The 17,696-nt window shown below is 38.1% G+C and overlaps 1 protein-coding gene across 1 annotated transcript; it reads left to right on the top strand.

Annotated features, from left to right (window-relative positions):
• The first annotated feature begins 1,570 nt into the window (after window positions 1-1,570).
• On the top strand, window positions 1,571-17,628 carry TERF1 (telomeric repeat binding factor 1). The gene is made up of 10 exons (XM_077783214.1): window positions 1,571-1,760; window positions 3,622-3,717; window positions 5,827-5,957; window positions 7,067-7,153; window positions 8,420-8,569; window positions 10,638-10,741; window positions 11,900-11,960; window positions 12,031-12,091; window positions 12,883-12,947; window positions 17,111-17,628. The coding sequence occupies exons 1-10, from the start codon at window positions 1,571-1,573 to the stop codon at window positions 17,267-17,269; spliced, it is 1,104 nt and encodes a 367-aa protein (XP_077639340.1). The 3' UTR covers window positions 17,270-17,628.
• The last annotated feature ends 68 nt before the right edge of the window (window positions 17,629-17,696 follow it).

Genomic DNA, 17,696 nt, shown 5'->3' with positions numbered 1-17,696 from the left:
TGCTGCAAGCTCACCCAGCACAAAAGTCATCTGCCCTCAAAATACCTACAAGATAGGCATCTTTTCTAAAATACTTCAGGCTCTCACTAGTGTTAAGGGAAAGAGATAGGCAATACCTGAAATCCATTTGCCCACATACCATGGGCAAATGGATTCCTCAAAGACACACAGGGCTGGGTGTTGTGCTGGTTTTGGCTGGGCCAGAGTAAATTTTCCTCACAGGGGCTCAGTGAAGAGCTGTGTTTTGGATTTGTGCTGAACACACAGATAAAAACAAACATAATTTTGCTAGTACTGAGCAGAGCTTATACTCGGCAACCTGGTCCTGTTGTTCATCGTGGTAATTTCAAGCTCTGATCCACCTTCCTGTCAGTTTCTAATATAAAACTTATAAAATATCTGCTTAATTAACCATTAATGCATAATAATCTCATTTTTTTGTCCACCTGGTTCATGTCAAACACTAAGAATTTTCATTCCTGAGATTATCTGCATTAAGAAGTTGTCACAATCTCTTCCAAAGTGCAAACCTAAGTCTTGCACTTGCATTAATAAATACAGCTGTCTAAAGAGAAGATTCTTTTAAGTTAAATTATGTGTCTTGTCGTCTCTTTGACCTCAATGTATTAATGGTGCAGCAAGATTGCTGTGGGTGCAATTTATCGTGAGCACAGCAGTCAAAGGAGGTAAGGCCCATCAGCTGATCCCTCCTGCTCTCTGATACCACCCTGTTCCTCCCTGGAGCGAAATAAAGCTCTAATTAAACCTTTTCACCAGATCTCCCAGAATATCACTTCACCCTCCATCACATCTCGGAGAGGAAAACTGTTCTGCTCTAATTAAACCTTTTCACCAGATCTACCAGAATATCACTTCACCCTCCACCACATCTCAGAGAGGAAAACTGTTCTGCCCTTCAGCACTTGCATTATGTTCAGCCCTTCGCAGATTAGCTTCTTCCTCCCTGGGTTTTACAGTTGCCTTCTCAGATAGACACACCCCAGCTAACACCGCCCCTCCTCACATTCCATCCAGGGCTTCGTTGCCAAGTCCAAGCTCCCACTTTTCAGTTTTTCCAGGTTCTGGTATGTCCGCCCTCCCTCCCTTCCACAGCCTCCTCTCTTCAGAGCCCACATAAAGATGAGCTTAGCGAAGCCATTCGCATCACACATGCAAGAAAGCGCCCACGTTTCCCCTTCAGCTCCCGCGGGAAGGGAGGGACACGGCAGCTCCCAGCGCCGCAGCCGGGCCAGCGCTCCCGCGGAAGGGAGGGAGGGACACGGCGGCTCCCAGCGCCGCAGCCGGGCCAGCGCTCCCGCGGAAGGGAGGGAGGGACACGGCGGCTCCCAGCGCTCCCGCGCCGCCGCCACGGGCCAAACGACACCAAACCAAGCGGCGGGAACGGCACACCGGCGGCCGCGCTGATTGGTTGGGACCCGGTGAGCGGGGCGGGGTCGGGTGGAGCTGCCTTGCTGATTGGATGCAGAGCGGAGCGGGGCACGGCGATCGCGCTGATTGGCTGCGGCGCGGCGAAGATGGGGGCTGACAGCCGTTGGCGCGGCGTTTGAAGATGGCGACGGCGGCCCGAGGCTCGCTGGGGGTGGCGGACGGCAGCGGTAGCTCCGTGGATTCGGCCCCGCCGGAGGTGGTGGAGGCCGTGGCCACGGAGTGGATGCTGGAGTTCGCCTGCTCCTCCCTATGCCGGCACTTCGCGGAGCAGAGCGGGCCGCAGTTCTGGCGCTGGAGGGACGTTGCGCAGGGTGAGCCGCTCCCGGGGCAGCGAGCCCGGAGGGGCAGCAGCCCCCGGCCCTGAGGGCGTGGCTGCGCTGAGGCGCTCGTAGCCCGATCACCACCGTGGCAGCGCTGAGGCGCTCGTAGCCCGATCACCACCGTGGCAGCGCTGAGGCGCTCGTAGCCCGATCACCACCGTGGCTGCGCTGAGGCGCTCGTAGCCCGATCACCACCGTGGCAGCAGCGCTGGGCGTGGTGCTCAAATCCCTTCGGGGGCCTCCGGAGGGCTTGGGTGGTACTCGCACACGGCAGCAATACAGCAGTGCTAGAAATATTTCAGAGAACTATAGTCTGGCAGACAGAGGTGAGATGAGATGAAATGAAGACTGGTGACTGGATTTTGAATGGGAAAACATACATTTAAAATGAGACACGATCTTTAGAGTAAGAGTGGTTGGCAACTAGAAGTAAATGTCTAAGTCTCAGATAAATTTGATGGATTTATGATGTTTTCTTCTGTAAGAAGCAGTTTTCTGGGGATACCAGGTTAGAGGTTTGGAGGATATTTTTTCTTTCTGCATGTTCTTGACTCAAGTGAACGTAGTAGTATGACTTGTTTAAACTTCTGCAAAGAGTGAAATACAGTGTCATGCAGAATGATTACTAAGTCGATTTCTATGGACTATGGTAAAAAATCTAACAGTAACTTAATAAAGTACTTTGAATGGGGGGCTGCTAGATTAGATTATTTATATTGCCTTTCGATGTGTGGCCTTTGGACTGCAACTCAGTAGGAAAATTGTACTGAAGTTTCATGTAGGTGGGAAGCAGAGACACTCAATGCAAAAGCACATTGAGAATATCTTCTGGGAAGACTAAGTGTATTAGTGGAAACTATTGATTAAATTGTAGAGAATTCCAGGCCATAAGGAAATAAGAAATAATAGCAAATTTTGAACTTGTTCCTACTCTGTTCAACAACAGAGGAAAGAGTTTAGCACTCTAAGATTATAAAGTCAATATTGTAAAAGCCTTTGGGAAAAGCTAAACACAGTCATAAGAAGAGAATAGAAAATAGAAAATTAGGCATGTTTTTTTTCATAGAAACACAGAACTATTACTCTTGCATATGTCAAAGGGAGACCCTACAGAAATAATGATTGGCTGTCAACAGGAAAGTCAATTCAAGCTGAAGCAAATGCAGAAACCTAGGAAGGCAGTGGTTCTCAGCAGCTCCTTTAAACCCCAACTATTTTGTGATTCACTTTTCATTTTGAATGGTTCTGTATTATGCTGTGAAGATGAATTACTATATCCAGCACATTAGCATAAGAAATTCATAGTAACCTGAATGATGGGAAAAAACTCATGATAGCTCCCATTTTAAAATATGTGATAATCCTTGTGACCTTCCAGCTTCGCAAGGAAAACCCTCCTTGTGAATTTACATTTCTGAGTAAGCTTTCCATGTTGCTTTTACTGCCTTAGTTCTGTAAGTTGCTATAGTAACATGTAAGCGTTAGCAGTCTGTCTGTGGGCATTCCCTAGAAGGGAATGCCCACACTTCCCTGGAATTGTTCTTTGGACCAGACAGCTGTCTTTTGTAGTACCCTACTTACCAAAAAAAAAAAACCTAAATTTGATTCTATGGTCTTTGAATTGGATGAATTTAAGCCTGTGGTTAATTCTACTGTTTCTTCAGAAGAAGATATCCTCTTTTGCTCAAGCTCTTAAATATTATTTTAGCAGGGAAGAATGCTAATTAAGTGTGCTTCATTGGTTTCTTAAGGAGTTAGAAATGTAGTGAAATCTGATAACACAGTGTCAAATATATATCTAGCCACACTGTGGCAGTGCTGGAGCAAGACTGACTTTTCTCTTCTTTTTCAGCTCTTATTAATGGTTTCTCCCAAATACCCCCACATCAGAAAAAAACAGTATATCTCTGCCAGCTTTTGATAAGAATTGCACAAGGGAAAAATCTTGGTGAGTACTCAGGTTTTTGTTTCACTTGTTTAAAAATAGTTGTATAAATTTCTACAGAAGTGTATTAGATATGCTTTTATAAAGCCCTTACTCTGCAGATCTGTTTTTATCTATAGATACAGCTATATATAAATTGAATAAATTTCACATTTTGGACTGTCTTTATTACACATGTGAACTGTCTGCAGGACTGGTGTTACTCTGTGCTGACTGACTTAGCTGCATGGAGTTTGAATGACCATATACTTCTTAAATTGATATTTTTTTGTCAGAGTAGTATCAACAAAAGAAATATACTGGAAAGGACTGAATAGCTCTTACTGAGCAATACTTGCAAGTTTAAAACTCAGGATATGTGTTCTTTTCTGCACATTTAACTCTAGAGATTAAAGTAGGACAGAAGCAGGAATGAGAAGATGGATGAAAAGGGTGACTGTCCATATTTCCTATAGAAGACTTTAAGATTCTCAGCTGGCTGCAAGTCCTCAGGGCTCTTATTCACTACCATATCGTCTGTTTGGCTGCATTTGTAACTTGTTGGTTTAGCCAAGATGATTTTGTTTGAGCTTCTGGAAGACTAACTTCTTTTTTTTTTTCACTGTTTGATAAAACTCTGGAATTTAAAGTCTTCAGAAGCAGTCTTGAAAGCATGAGCATGGAATAAAAAAGTGTATTCTAGCCTAGCAATGCCACAAAGTGTTGTTTTCATACAATTAAATTTCCTCTGTTGCTTATCAGGTATTATGTCATCCTGTTTTAGTTTAGCTTGGGAGTCAAATTCTAATATTTTAAATAGTATAAAAATAAGGAAATTTTTGTCCTAATGCTCCAAATTATATTATTGTATGTAACATTTGAGAATATTACTTCATTGTGTGTTTTTGTCTTGTCAGTAGAGAATGATGTGTGTGGTGAGGAAGATTGCATGTGTGTAGTAGGTCTTACATCAGCTGTAACTACACAATGTATGTGGGAAGCTATTATATGGTAGCTTTCCTATTTTGCTAGGAATTAAAATATTTGATCTGTACTGATCATATAGAGTGGGCTGTTTAAGATTTCTAGGAGCTAAACACTTTGGTTTTACACTATTAAAATAAGCAATATAAAGTGTCATGTTACTTGATTTAGACAATAATTAGAGAAACACATGATTTTGTTTTCATTATGTGTGTATATATGCACATAATTATGTTTGAAATTTCACTGTTTGACATTGTAGTGGATATAAAATAATTTTTCTCTCTTCAGTGTTGTGTAAGTTGTTTACCTTCTGTCTGAAAAAGTACTTAATGAAAGGAGTAAGTTATTAATAGAGATTCTACTGATACAATAAAATGAAGGCACAAGTGAGGCTGTAGTTCAGTGAACATCTTGAATTAAGCTGGCAGTGCCATGGGAAAAAAGCACTTGTGCACCTGCCAGCTCCTCCTGCATCTGTTACATTGGCACACTCACTTGTGCAGGTGTGCAGTGACCAGTCTGGGAAACTGCTTGGGAGTGTTAAGGGGATGAATATTTGTCTAGACTAGATTTCTGCCAGAACTGGTCAGTGATCCTTTGCTGGGACTTTGCCCAAACCTTGGTGTTGGCACAAACCTTGGCATGGGAGGTTGCTTCTGCTTTTTCAGTGACACTCCTGTGTAGACCTTTTTGAGTTTCCCTCTTGGTTTAAGCACTTCAAATACAACAGAAAGTTAAGATATGGAAATAGTGATAGACACAGGAAGAAAAAAAACCAAACTACTTAGTATGGTAATTATATTACGAAATTAATAGTATCAATATCAAATGTTGTGAAACCTCATGCTAAGTTTAATGCATTATTAATGCCAGACCAAAATACCTGATTGCAAGTAGCATTTTAGGTGATCAATAATTAGCTGACATAATACCCCCTGAAAATGCAGCAGTAATATTACTAGGAAGGGAAAGAAGAACCAATCTCTGGAAAGAAGACAGATGCTTCAGGTTTCTTAAACACCTAAAAATTGAGGAAAAAGGAACTGAAATTGTGTAATACATATTATTTTACTGCATATAAATAATGTAATCTATTTAACTTTATCCTTTAATCTTTATAAGTACTTTATTTTTTTCCCCTCTAAGGATTACAGTTTGAAAATGATCCAAGAATTTCACCTTTGGAATCTGCTCTGTCTTTCTGGACTTTACTCGAAAGGGAAGAAATTAAACTGGAAAAACTTCATGAAGAAATTCGTCGCTTGATTCAAATTCAGGTCTGTGTGACTTACTCATAATGCTTCAAGATGCTGCCTACTCATTGGGAATGGGTAGCTGGAAATCTGCCTGGTGGGAAAGGACCTAGAGGTGCTGGTCAACAGCAGCTAAACAAGAGCTAGCATGTGCCCAGGTGGCCAAGAAGGCCAGTGGCATCCTGGCTTGTATCCAGAACACTGTGGCCATCAGGACCAGGGCAGTGATTGTCCCCTATGCTCAGCACTGATGAGGCCATACCTTGAATCCTGTGTTCAGTTCTGGGCCCCTCAGGACAAGAAAGACTTTGAAGTGCTGGAGAGTGTCCAGAGAAGGGCAACATAACTGGTGAAGGGTCTGGAGCACAAATATTACTAGGAGTAGCTGAGGGAGCTGGGAGTGTTTAGCCTGGAGAAAAGGAGGCTCAGGAGGGACCTTGTCACTCTCTACAACTGCCTGAAAGGAGGTTGTAGCCAGGTGGGGGTTGGTCTCTTCTCCCAGGTGACGGGATGACAGGAAATGGCCTCAAGTTGTGCCAGGGGAGGTTTAAACTGGGTATAAGAAAAAACTTTTTCACACAAAGGGTTTCATGACATTGAAACAGACTGCCCAGGGAAGTGGTGGAGGCACTATCCTTGGAAGGGTTTGAAAAAAAACATGTGGATATGGCACTTGAGGATGTGGATTAATGGTGAAAATTGGTGGTGTGTGTTAGGCTGATTGTTGGACTTGATGACCTTAAAGGTCTTTTCCAACCTTAAAAATTCTATCCTATCCTTACTAAAACAGAGCCCTCTTTACAAAAATCTTGGGCTATTAGCAGACTATTCAGACTGAACTGAATTTTCTGTATAGGTCTGTATAGGGGACCTTTTTCTATCTCATATGGTTCCTGTTTGTACCAGTTCAAATTTGTTTCAAAAGCTGCCAATCTGAAAAAGATACCAATTGAAATAAATTTCAAAACTAATTTCAGAACTAACTGTTAGAATTAGATAAGTATCAATAACTCTCAAATATATAATAATCTGAATTTTTGGAGTCTTAGAAAACTGTAGAATTGTGAATGCTCTTGCTTTTTCTGAATCTCAGGTGGAATATTTATCATATCTTTTAATTATATTTCTTGTAGATTGTAGCAGTCCATATGGAAAACAGATATTTCAAGGAAGCTGCTGAAGTTCTTGAAAGGTTGTTCACAGACTCTGAATCAGATAAGGTAGTAAATTGTTTAAATTGCATTAAAAGTGCTTGACTTTCGGAGGAGAAAGAGGGGAGTTGATTTGCAAAGTTAGCAAAACCTACCTGCATAACTTCAATTTCATTATTGTCTGTGCAGTCACTTTCATACCTATGTCACTTTAAAATGCAAAAGGAAATTTGTGGCCAGATTGATAGAAATACTGGATGATTTCTGTGGGAGTAAAATGCTTTTAGCAGCAGTTGTTCTTCATCCCCTCTTCTACTTCATATGAGGAGTGAGATAGCACTACAAATTCTGTCAATTTGATAGTGCTGACTACTAAGCCAATTTTCTGATTTCTATTGTAGTGGACTCTGTCACCTCCTATTAGTGTTCTATGTACCAAAGCATCCCAGGGAAGGAAAACTCATTAGCTTCTGTAGTACAGACTGAATGCTATTATGCCCCTGACTGGAAAAGACAACATATGTGTTAGGCCATCTCCTGGTTTGAAGTTGACTGCATCACTCATCAAGTTGTAAGTTTGAGTGAATATGTCTCTAATATGTTAGTACGCACACTTGAATTTGCTGGAGTGAAGAAAAGAGCAACAGAAGGACTGTAGGTGAAAATAAGTTAAAAATGCTTCCTGTATCTTTGACTGGTATATTAGGACACATGTTCTATGTAAGTAGTAGCCTGTGTATAACTTACTTTTCAGATACACTTCCACTCAGAGGATTTGGATGTTTGGAAAGTGGATATTGTGGTAATAATACTCAAATTCGTAAATAAAAATGCAGCCTATACATAGAAGACAATTCTCTGGATATATTGGCTTCTGTAAAATTCAGAGGCATTGGTAGACAAAATGCGAATTTCTAATTATCAGTATTGATGTATCCTTAGTGCTGCTGTACTGTTATCCTTCTCCTGAGCACTGTACAACTCTTTCAATGGCAGTCTTTTTGAGGCAGCAAAGGAGAAGGGAGAACCGAGTAATGGGTGGCTTTTTCTGGGTGTGTTTCCCCCACTGACAACTCTGCTTTCAGTGTTATTCCTAAAGGAAATGAGAATGTAGATCTCTGGTCAGTTGTGCTTTGCCATTTACTGAGCACATAAGGCAAATACCTGGTATTATGTCTGGTTGACTCCAGAGCAGTTTCAAACTGCAGCAGGAAGTTGTATAGGGATATTCAGGAGCCTGTATAATCATCACGTTTAGCTTTCTGTATTTCCTGTTTAGCACAGATACCAAGTTTGCTGCAGGATTTGTGTTGTATAAGGCTGTGCTTTTCTTAGCCTTTAAGGGTGAAGCTGGCAACCATCATTAAAACCAAGGATCCATATGTTCCTCTTCTCCAAAGCTTCAGTTACAGTCTTTTGATACGTAAAATCAAGTCTTACATTGAACTTTTCATGAAAGAAAATGAAACTAACTTCTTAAGACAGGTATGTTGAAAGTATTTTTAGAAATTTTGAAAAATTTTACATGATACAATTAAATAGACCTATCCTTTCAAGGGAGTTGTTTAGGTAATATTCAGTTACTGTATTAGATGAAAAGGAAACTTTAGCTTCCTTTGGAATGTCTTATTTTCAAACTTTTTGTTTTAATTTATATGTCTTGGAGAAAGTAGGAAAGAGACTGCTCCTAAATATCTTATATTAATGTTTTTCCCACAACTACTTTGATTAGAAAAATAGTTAGGATAATAGTGTTAATAATAATAGTGTTAATAGGATAATAATCTTGTTTTAACAAGATCTGTTTAAGAAATGCAGTTCTGATATAAAATGTAGCTTTATATTTACTGATTATTTTATTTAAGCTTACATGACTTCCCCTACTAAAAATAAAAAATTAAGACCTGTTAATTTGAATAAAAGCTTTAGGAATGTCAGGGGAGTTAGGAGATAGAAAACTATTATTGCTGTTTTCCTGTAAATACAAATGTTTCTTACAAACAGTCTTACTCAAAAGTGATTTAAAATTGGCAAGAACAACATTCCTTCTTCATTTCATCTTCAGGAGGATTGTAAAGAATTTCTCTTATGTTTACTTCATATAAAAGAATATTGAATTATTCAATTACAAAAGCACAGACATCTAAAGGTAATAAGAAGCAAATTTTAAATAAACAATCCTGAAGTTCCTCTGTGTTTTTCATTTTCTTATCAGAGAGACTGGGCAACTTATTAAATACACTCAAAGTATAATACAAAGAATACCTTTTAATGGTTTCACTTGAATGTCAGTTTTCAAGTTTATTTTTCAAGGCTCTTGAGTGTAGGAGAAAGCGGAGGCTTGGAGGTGTCAGAGAAGGCCCATAATTCCATACTAACATGCCTAAGGCCCTCACTGCTTTCATCCCCACTGCAGGCATTTGTCCATCCTATTTGTCCTATTGTCTGTACCCACATTGCAAATCTTACTTTGAGCAGAGTTATTCTGGCACATGGAGGAGACAGCTTTGTGAGGAATTCCCCCTTCTGTGCAGCACACAGGTTTCCCAGTTCTTCTCTGCAGAAGAACATTCTAGCTTTAACTGCTAATTTCTCTTTCTTCTAGTGCCAGATGTAAAAGTATAATCATAGAATAGTTTGGATTGAAAGGAATCTTTAAAGGTCATTTAGTCCAACTCACTTGCAATAAGCAGGGACATCTTTAATTAGATCAGGCTGTTTAGAGTCCCATTCAACCTGGCCTTGAAGGTTTTCAGGGATCAACCAACTTGCTGAGCAGCATGTTCCATGTTTTGCCACTCTCATCATAAACAAAACAGAATACTTCCTTATATCTAGTCCAAATCTACCCTCTTTTAGTTTAAAACCATTAACTCTTGTCCTACCTCTACAGGCCCTGGTAAGAAGTTTGTCCCATCTTTATTCAGTGTAGGAGGCCCCTTTTAGGTACTCTATAAGGAGTAATGAATTGCTACTGCCTTCTCTTGTCAATGGAGGAGAAATAATCTTAATTTGTGGCTAAAAGTTTGAGCAGGATGTGAGAAATATTTTTTGCCAGTGCAAAAAAAGCTTATATTGCAAGCCTAAGGTCTGCTTAGAAATGTCTTTTGAACATGTTACATGTATGCTTTGTCCTGCCATGTGCTACAGAACTAGATAAACTTGACACCTATCAGTTTTAGTTTCTAACCTAGTTATAAATCCAGGCTTTGGAGTACTTTGGTAATATTTGCAGTCTTAGTTAAGTTCTGTAATTTACTTAACACATTTTTAAGTTCACTCATTTTGCGACTATTTGTTGCATTTCTTTGTGTCCATAAAAAAATCAATTGCAGCTATGACTAAAATTTTTCCTAGTTTATAAAGATCTTTATGGATTTCAACTTAACATGCTAAAGTTGTTTTGAAACTACTTTAATGTTAATACCTCTGAAATGTCTATCAAATAAGCACTGCTAGTTCTAATAAAAAGTATGCATATTAATCTTAGTGCAAACTCCTATATATGTACTGTCTGGCTTTAATTTTAAACTATCAATTACATTTCTCACAGGAAGCCACAAAACATGTGACATCTAAAGGGTTGAGAGCAACATTGCAAAACAGACCTGTGGAAGTCAATGAAAATGACAAAAATGATTTGGAAACAAAACAAAGGTTTGTATTAAGTGTTATACTGCTAAAGGATGTGCTTTGATAGTAACATGAAACTTGTAGATCAAAGAGTAGGTAAAAGGGGGGAAAGTTAAATTCCAAACTGCTGTCCAATAGAAAATTAGCTACAAGCACATTCCCTGTTTTCTTTAAATTTGTGCTCTTCTGTGGTTGTTACTTTTGGCATTTACATGAAAAAGCTTGCCATTAAGTTTAATTATTTGTGAGGCTGGACAATTTGCAGTTTAAACAGCTGTCAGTCTATAATAATATAAGCACAAAAAAGACTTTGTTTTTGTATTTCTTGATTGGACTCCTTTTAGTTCTAATTTCAGACTATTGGTCATCTGAAGAAGAAAAAGAATAAGGAAATTGAATCAGTTTTACATTTTTCTTACAGTGATCCCTTAATGATACCAGTGTGAAGGAAAATAGTTATGTTGCTTCATGATTTTGACAGTGCAAGCCTTCAGAACCATTATATGATTATTTTGGGAAATGTTAATGTTCTAGGTTTATCACCATTTATTCAGGGAGAATAAGTTGCTAGCTTTAGCTGGGATAGAATCTTTATTTCTTCATTTTTGTACTTGGAATACTTGGTATCACTTAGTTAAGAAAATACTGATGCAGTCAGCATAGAGGAGGACAAGTCATAAGATTTTTTTAAATCTGCTTTTTTAGAAGGGCAGCTTCTGACACATCTGAGAGATATGATGAAAGACTTGTTCAAAAAAAACCTATGGAAATAATTTCTAATGAAAAAATAGAAGTGCAAAATGCCTCTTTAAATATCTTGGGAACAGGCTACCCAAAGAAGTGGTCACATTACCAAACCTGACAGAGTTCAAGAAGCATTTGCACAGTGGTCTCAAGTACATGATGTGACTCCTGGGGATGTCTGTACAGGGCTAAAAGATTAACTCAGTGATCCTTGTGGGTCGCTTCTAACTCGGCAGATTCTGTATTTCTCCTCCAGGTATAGGGAGGCAAGGTTAAGAGGGTGATTGCATTGATGCAGCTAGTGATTGTATGCCACTGCTGCTATAGAGAAGTCTTAGATGAAGAATGAAGAAAGTCTTCTTTCATTTAAATATTGTTGAATCATATAAATGACAAGTTGCTGCATAGGAAATAATTTTTTTGTCTTTTCTTTTTAAGATTGATGAAAGAGAAACAGTGTATCACAAGTCAGTCATCTGTAAGCATAAAAAAAACCATAGCAAGTTAAAAAATGTTGTTATTGCTCTGGTCACTGACTTTTCATCAAGTTCTTTGTATTTTTACTTCAGATTTGTGTTCTTTGCAGGAGACATTCAGGACGGAAGCCCAAAGAGAGCAGAGCTCTTCGGAGTGAGTATTAGTTTATTTTTACAATTTCAAAACAGTCATGTCAGGCACTTATTTCTAACTGCTATCCAATGTTATTTGATTAAGGCAGAAATGGTTGTGGTGGATAAAAGCAGCCAAGTTGTGTATGGTTTCTGTACAAATGCAAACTAGGTGATTGCCATATTTAGGAAGCAGTGAAATGGCTTTAAGTTCTCTAGCAATTAATTTGCAAAGTCATTCACTATTTTCTGGTTTGCTTGGTTGGTTTACAGGACTTATGGTATTCTGTGCAAAATAAAGTGGACAGAGGAGTACTGAAATTCATTTCTATCTGAATTCTGTTGCTAGAAAACTTGATTGGGAAGGACCTAAAGAAGTTAGGTGATAGGAAAAACAAATTGTACTGTAAAATGTATGAAGTCAGGATGTTTGTGTGATTTCCTGGTATTACTTCTTAAAAACCTAACACAGATAATATAATAGTTATAAGTAAGTTCTTAAGACCATTAGCACCCTCTTACTACAGCGAGATGTGTTATGGCTCCTGCACATGGCCATGTTGTACATGGAAGGACAAATTCTTAAACTCTTAAGATGCCTTGAATGCTTGCCACAGTTAAACCTGATACATGTACTTAGAAATTATGGCGTTTGTGTACAAAGAATCATAGCTCTCATTGGTTGTTATTTCCCATCCTATAGTGTACATAGTGCATTCAAAATAATGTACATTCTTGTCAGGTGTAAATGGTAAAACTGCTGCCTTGATGTAGACTCCTCATTGTTTTGGATTTATATTAACTGTCTTCTAGGTCTTAACGACTTGCAAAATGTGGGAAAAAATGGAGTTTCTTTGGCATGTAGCCGAAAAAGACAGGTTTGTACCTATTCTCTCTTCTAAATGGAGATAAAATCAATCTGCATGCACAGAATTTTTTTCTCAACTTTAATTTTTAAATCTATTGCTCAGATTTAAGATTATGTAAATTACTCAAGTGCTACAGTTCCTGAAATTGTTACAGTCCCTTTCTTTTTAAAGACAGGAAATAGAATGTATTTTTACTGTCTCAAGTGTTGTTGCTAAAGCTTCCAAGGCTTTTATTTGTTGAAATACACCATTAACAAAGCTTACTGTGAAATAAAAAATTCTTTCCACAGTTTGGATTAAAGAATTCAGGATGCCATTTACCTGTGAGAATTTTGGGCAAGTATCAGGGGCAACTCATTTTCCAGCTTAGAAGGATAAAGATTTAGCAATTTTATAATTCAATACTTTTGTGATATAAAAACATATTTACTTGGGAAGCTACTCTAGTTTTTATAAACCAAATGGTAGGGTCTTCTTGTAATGCTACATTTCAAATGGTCCTTTGTGCATTCTTCATGAGTAAGCCTACTTCATTGTAGGGCTACATTAAAATAACCCTACTGTGTTCACTAATGCTGGCATTCCCATTGGTGGAACATGCAGAAGTGTATGCCTTAATAGAATGCAATTTGAAGTTGATTTGATGTTGGGGACTTTCAAGCTAATTTTTGATTATAACAAATCCTTCATAAGTGTTTGGTATTTTATCATGATAACTGAAGAAATTAACATTAAATTAAATAACATTATTTAACATTAAATAAGTATATTGACATTGTTGGATTCTTCTTTATGATATCTCTTAGGAAGCAATATGGAGTCTTTCAGTTTAGATAATAGTACAAGTTGTCATCATATATCCATTTTGATGTGAGCTGTTTTGTTTTTCTGGTGTTCACTTTGATATTTCATTTTTCACATAACAGGGAAGACCAAATCTGCTTTTTTGTTTTTCTCTAGAGCTATATCTTTAAGCATTTTTACTGAAGTTGATGTACTGATTAAATCTTTCAGTTAGATGCTGTCCTCAAATGGGTTGAAGTCCTAATGAGATCTCATTCTTGAAGTTTAAGCCCCTATAAAGAGTTTTTCAGTTTCTCACAGATCTCAGGAATAGTTAGATCACTGACAATCTCTTTAAAAGCTGAAGATAAAACCAGTGCCCTAAGGGGGAGAAAAAAAAGACAGCACTTACTGGATTTGTTTTTTGCCTTTAAAGACAAATTTACTTTATTCCAGCATATACTTGGATAGGTACCTTGTTAGGCAGTTGCTGGTAAGCATGAACACTTCGATCAAGCTTGCTTTCAACATCAAGAATTAAACTATTTGGACCACAATGACACAGAGCTAATGAAAGCTTTGTAGTCATATATTTTTATGCTGAGCTAGTCTGTTATGGGGTCACCTACAAGCATGTGTCTAGGCCTAGGGCTTATACACACATCTTGTTAGAAAAAAATAGGAGTTGTTTGCTTAATTACGTTGTTATAGTTCAACCTCAATTGAAATATAAAGACTAAATTATAGAGAACTGCATCTGACAGGGGCACTGAAAATTTTAAAATAACTTAAACGTAAGATTCAGAACTCTGTTTCTTTCAGCACTTAGAAAAGTTGTAGGCATCTGCTCCCTCTGTTATATTTATGCCTTACTCCCTACCACTGTTTTATAGAAAGCATTGATAATTGGCCTTTTAAACAATAAATCTGCTCCTCTGCTTTATCATCTGGGTTATAAAATTGTCCACATGCATGAAAGAATGCAATGAATGTCAGAGCTGTTGACTTCTAGAACTTCCTTTTCCATGTAGTCCCTCATTCAATGTTGGCATTGTTTGCTCTTGTTTTGTAAATGGCATTTCATTGCAATGGTTCAGTGCCCATTTTCAGCCTTTCAGTGTTTTCAGTTAGCTGCATAGAACAATCTGGAGTGCTATTGAAAGGACACATACTTTATTTTCTCATTCCTAAATTAGGGGATGCAAGTGTCACAGAATTTAGGGAACTGTTTGTACTCAATTTTATATCCAGTAATTAAATGGCAAGTCCTTTGAGTTGTCTAAAATATGGATGATACTTGATTTAACTTAAACAATGTGTCTGAAAATCTGAGTGTTCAGAATTTTGTCAGACTTGTATGGAAAAAAAAATCTGTATATTTAAAATTGAAGGAGAAAACTCAGAGCAGAGTCCAATAATGCATAAAGGAAAACAGGTTACTAGAGCAGAACTGACTCAAAGGAGTAACAATATCCTCAGATTTGTGAGGGAATGTCTTCACATTCTGCCTGGCAAACTCAAGCTTTCTCTGCTGGTGCTCAGGGCTGGCCAGATGTCACGTTGCTGTGGACCAGGCACTGTGCTGATGTGAGCTCAAGCATAGTGCTGCATTATGTCCAGGCTTTCTACCAGTCTTGTAGCAGTGCAAAGCTGGAATCTAGATAAATTCTGGCCCAGAGGGGACAGAGAGCTTTTCATTGAGTGGGGCAGGGGACAAGTTATTGCTCTGTTCTGTTTCTCAGTGAAAAGAAAATGAGTCAGTCCCTGATTTACCTGTGAAGCAGACCCTCATTTATACTATAGTGGAAGAAATTTATTTTTTAAAAAAAAGCTCATGTAAGAAATTAAAAATCAAAACAAGCTAAAAACAACCGTTTAACAGCAAATGTAATTAATCATTGCAAGTAACAAGTGTTGTGATTGTCTCTTTTGATGAAAGTATTTGAATTATCTGGTGCTGTAGGTCAAGCATAACTGTGTTACTTGAATAAAGATTTTAGTTAGTAAAGTTTTCTGACATGCTCTGAAATGAGATGAACTACATGATTCCAATGGAATCTCTGGTCTTTTAATAATAGTAGAGAAAAAGGCTGTTACTACTAATGTTGTAAAAGATCTGTAGAACAGGAAGAATTAGGAAAAGGAGGTATTTTTGATAAAAGGTAAACTACTTTAGAGAAGTTTTATGTTCTTAACTGTTTAAAAAATACAGTTGAACTACTATTACTTGTAATTCTTTCACTGCCTAGTGAGGTTTGTCAGTGATCAGAATTTACTGAAGAGGCCCTAATACTTGCATTAAGCTGGAATAAATACAGCTTTGAGATGTGAAGTTTAGTCTTTACACACCTCAGCTTGCACTTTGTTTAGATGCCACATTTTCCCTTTTTGGAGAATAACCAGGATACAGTTTTGATCTGCTACAGTGCTGAATGTTACTCCCCCTTGTATTTCATGTCTGAGCCCTGCTGCAATTTTTAGAAGTATAAATTTAACAGAAGGTTGGAACCATGCAGAATAACACTCAAAATTGTCACATGGCCGGAGACTATACTGATTATGCTTACAAGAGGTTTTAAAGATCCCAGAAGGATTCCAGGTCATTAAGAAATAAATTTATTTTTTCTTCCTATTTCCACGGATGTGGGTTCTTGTGCCACTGACAGTCATGTTGGCTGGGTGTTCCTGCTGCTCATCCTCCCTTGTGCACAAGCAGCAGGGTATGCATTTGTGTAATGACAGCAGCCATAAGATTTACATTTCCATTGGGTACATTATTTTTGGAGTTAAGTGATGTAATTCGCATTTCCTTGCACTTATCAGATCTGCTAGTCTGGTTTAAGTTGAGGCTATTCCTTTGCACCTGCATTTCCCTTTTGCTCAGTTCTTTACAATTTTGAAGGTTTCAGTTGTAAAGGTGAGCCATAGTATGATTCTCTAATGTTTTCTTCTGCTTTATAGCCAACACTATTTATCCATTTGATAGCTGGAAGCAATCTGTTACTTACACATGGAGGTTTTATACATACTCTGGGAAACCAACCTTTCTTCCACCAAGCCATAAATTTTAGGCCTTCAGATTCAGCCATTTACCATTCTTATGGCTCTTGTAATGTTCTATAAACATTTTTTAGTTCCAATCCAGTTACTCCAATTAACCCAAGGCTTTATTACACAGGTCCCCTTTGGGAGGCCCCATAAAGCTCTACAGGTTCAGTTACAAATTTATCATTTATTTATCTCTAGTTTCAAGATAAGGTGCTCAAAAAAAAACCCTCTGACATCTGTAACAACTAGAGAGCTGCCTGTAAAATTGCTTTTATATTTCCTATAAGCTCTTAGATTAATGCCTTTCGCTGTTCATATATCTGGTATTTTTCTTGCCCTAGCTATGGACTCACAAAGAAGACTTGGAGCTGAAATCGGGAGTAAGGCAGTTTGGAGTGGGTAACTGGGCTAAAATTTTAGCCCATGGTAACTTCAACAACCGAACAAGTGTCATGTTGAAAGACCGGTGGAGGACACTGAGCAAGATCAAACAAAGCTGATTTGGACTGCAGGAACCAACTCTTCTTGACTTTTCCCTAAATGAGGACCTACTCTAGCTTTTCAGAATAACATCTTATTTTAGTCTCAGAGTGTCCAGCAGTGTTGCTGTCCTAAAACATGCAACAGAATAGTAATAGGTATAAAACATTTGTGTAAGCTCACTTGCTCTGGTAATGGTAACTTAAATGTAGAGTCTGGCCTTTTTTGCTGTATGCAGTAACAGATCACCTAGATTCTGAAATGTAAAAGTGTTTGCAGTGATTTAAGAAATGTCTATCATGTAAATAGGGGTATTAGATCTTTAGTTTGATGGAGGCTAATAAAAAGTCAAGTGTTCTGTATTTTTAATGGGCTATATGTCTTTTTAGATTGACCTTTTCATATTTTTACTTCCTGCTATAAAGTCCATTCTAATTTGTTTTGCTT

This window comes from Lonchura striata, chromosome 1 (genome assembly GCF_046129695.1).
Source record: "Lonchura striata isolate bLonStr1 chromosome 1, bLonStr1.mat, whole genome shotgun sequence".
NCBI classification, from domain to species: domain Eukaryota; kingdom Metazoa; phylum Chordata; class Aves; order Passeriformes; family Estrildidae; genus Lonchura; species Lonchura striata.
This window is presented reverse-complemented; position numbering and strand designations above follow the sequence as displayed.

Bases quoted from the DNA above. Each gene is read 5' to 3' on its own strand.
- TERF1 (XM_077783214.1), top strand. From the start codon at position 1,571: ATGGCGACGGCGGCCCGAGGCTCGCTGGGGGTGGCGGACGGCAGCGGT. The intron at 3,718-5,826 runs GTGAGTACTCAG...TTCCCCTCTAAG, and splicing joins TGCACAAGGGAAAAATCTTG to GATTACAGTTTGAAAATGAT. The intron at 10,742-11,899 runs GTTTGTATTAAG...TTTCTTTTTAAG, and splicing joins GATTTGGAAACAAAACAAAG to ATTGATGAAAGAGAAACAGT.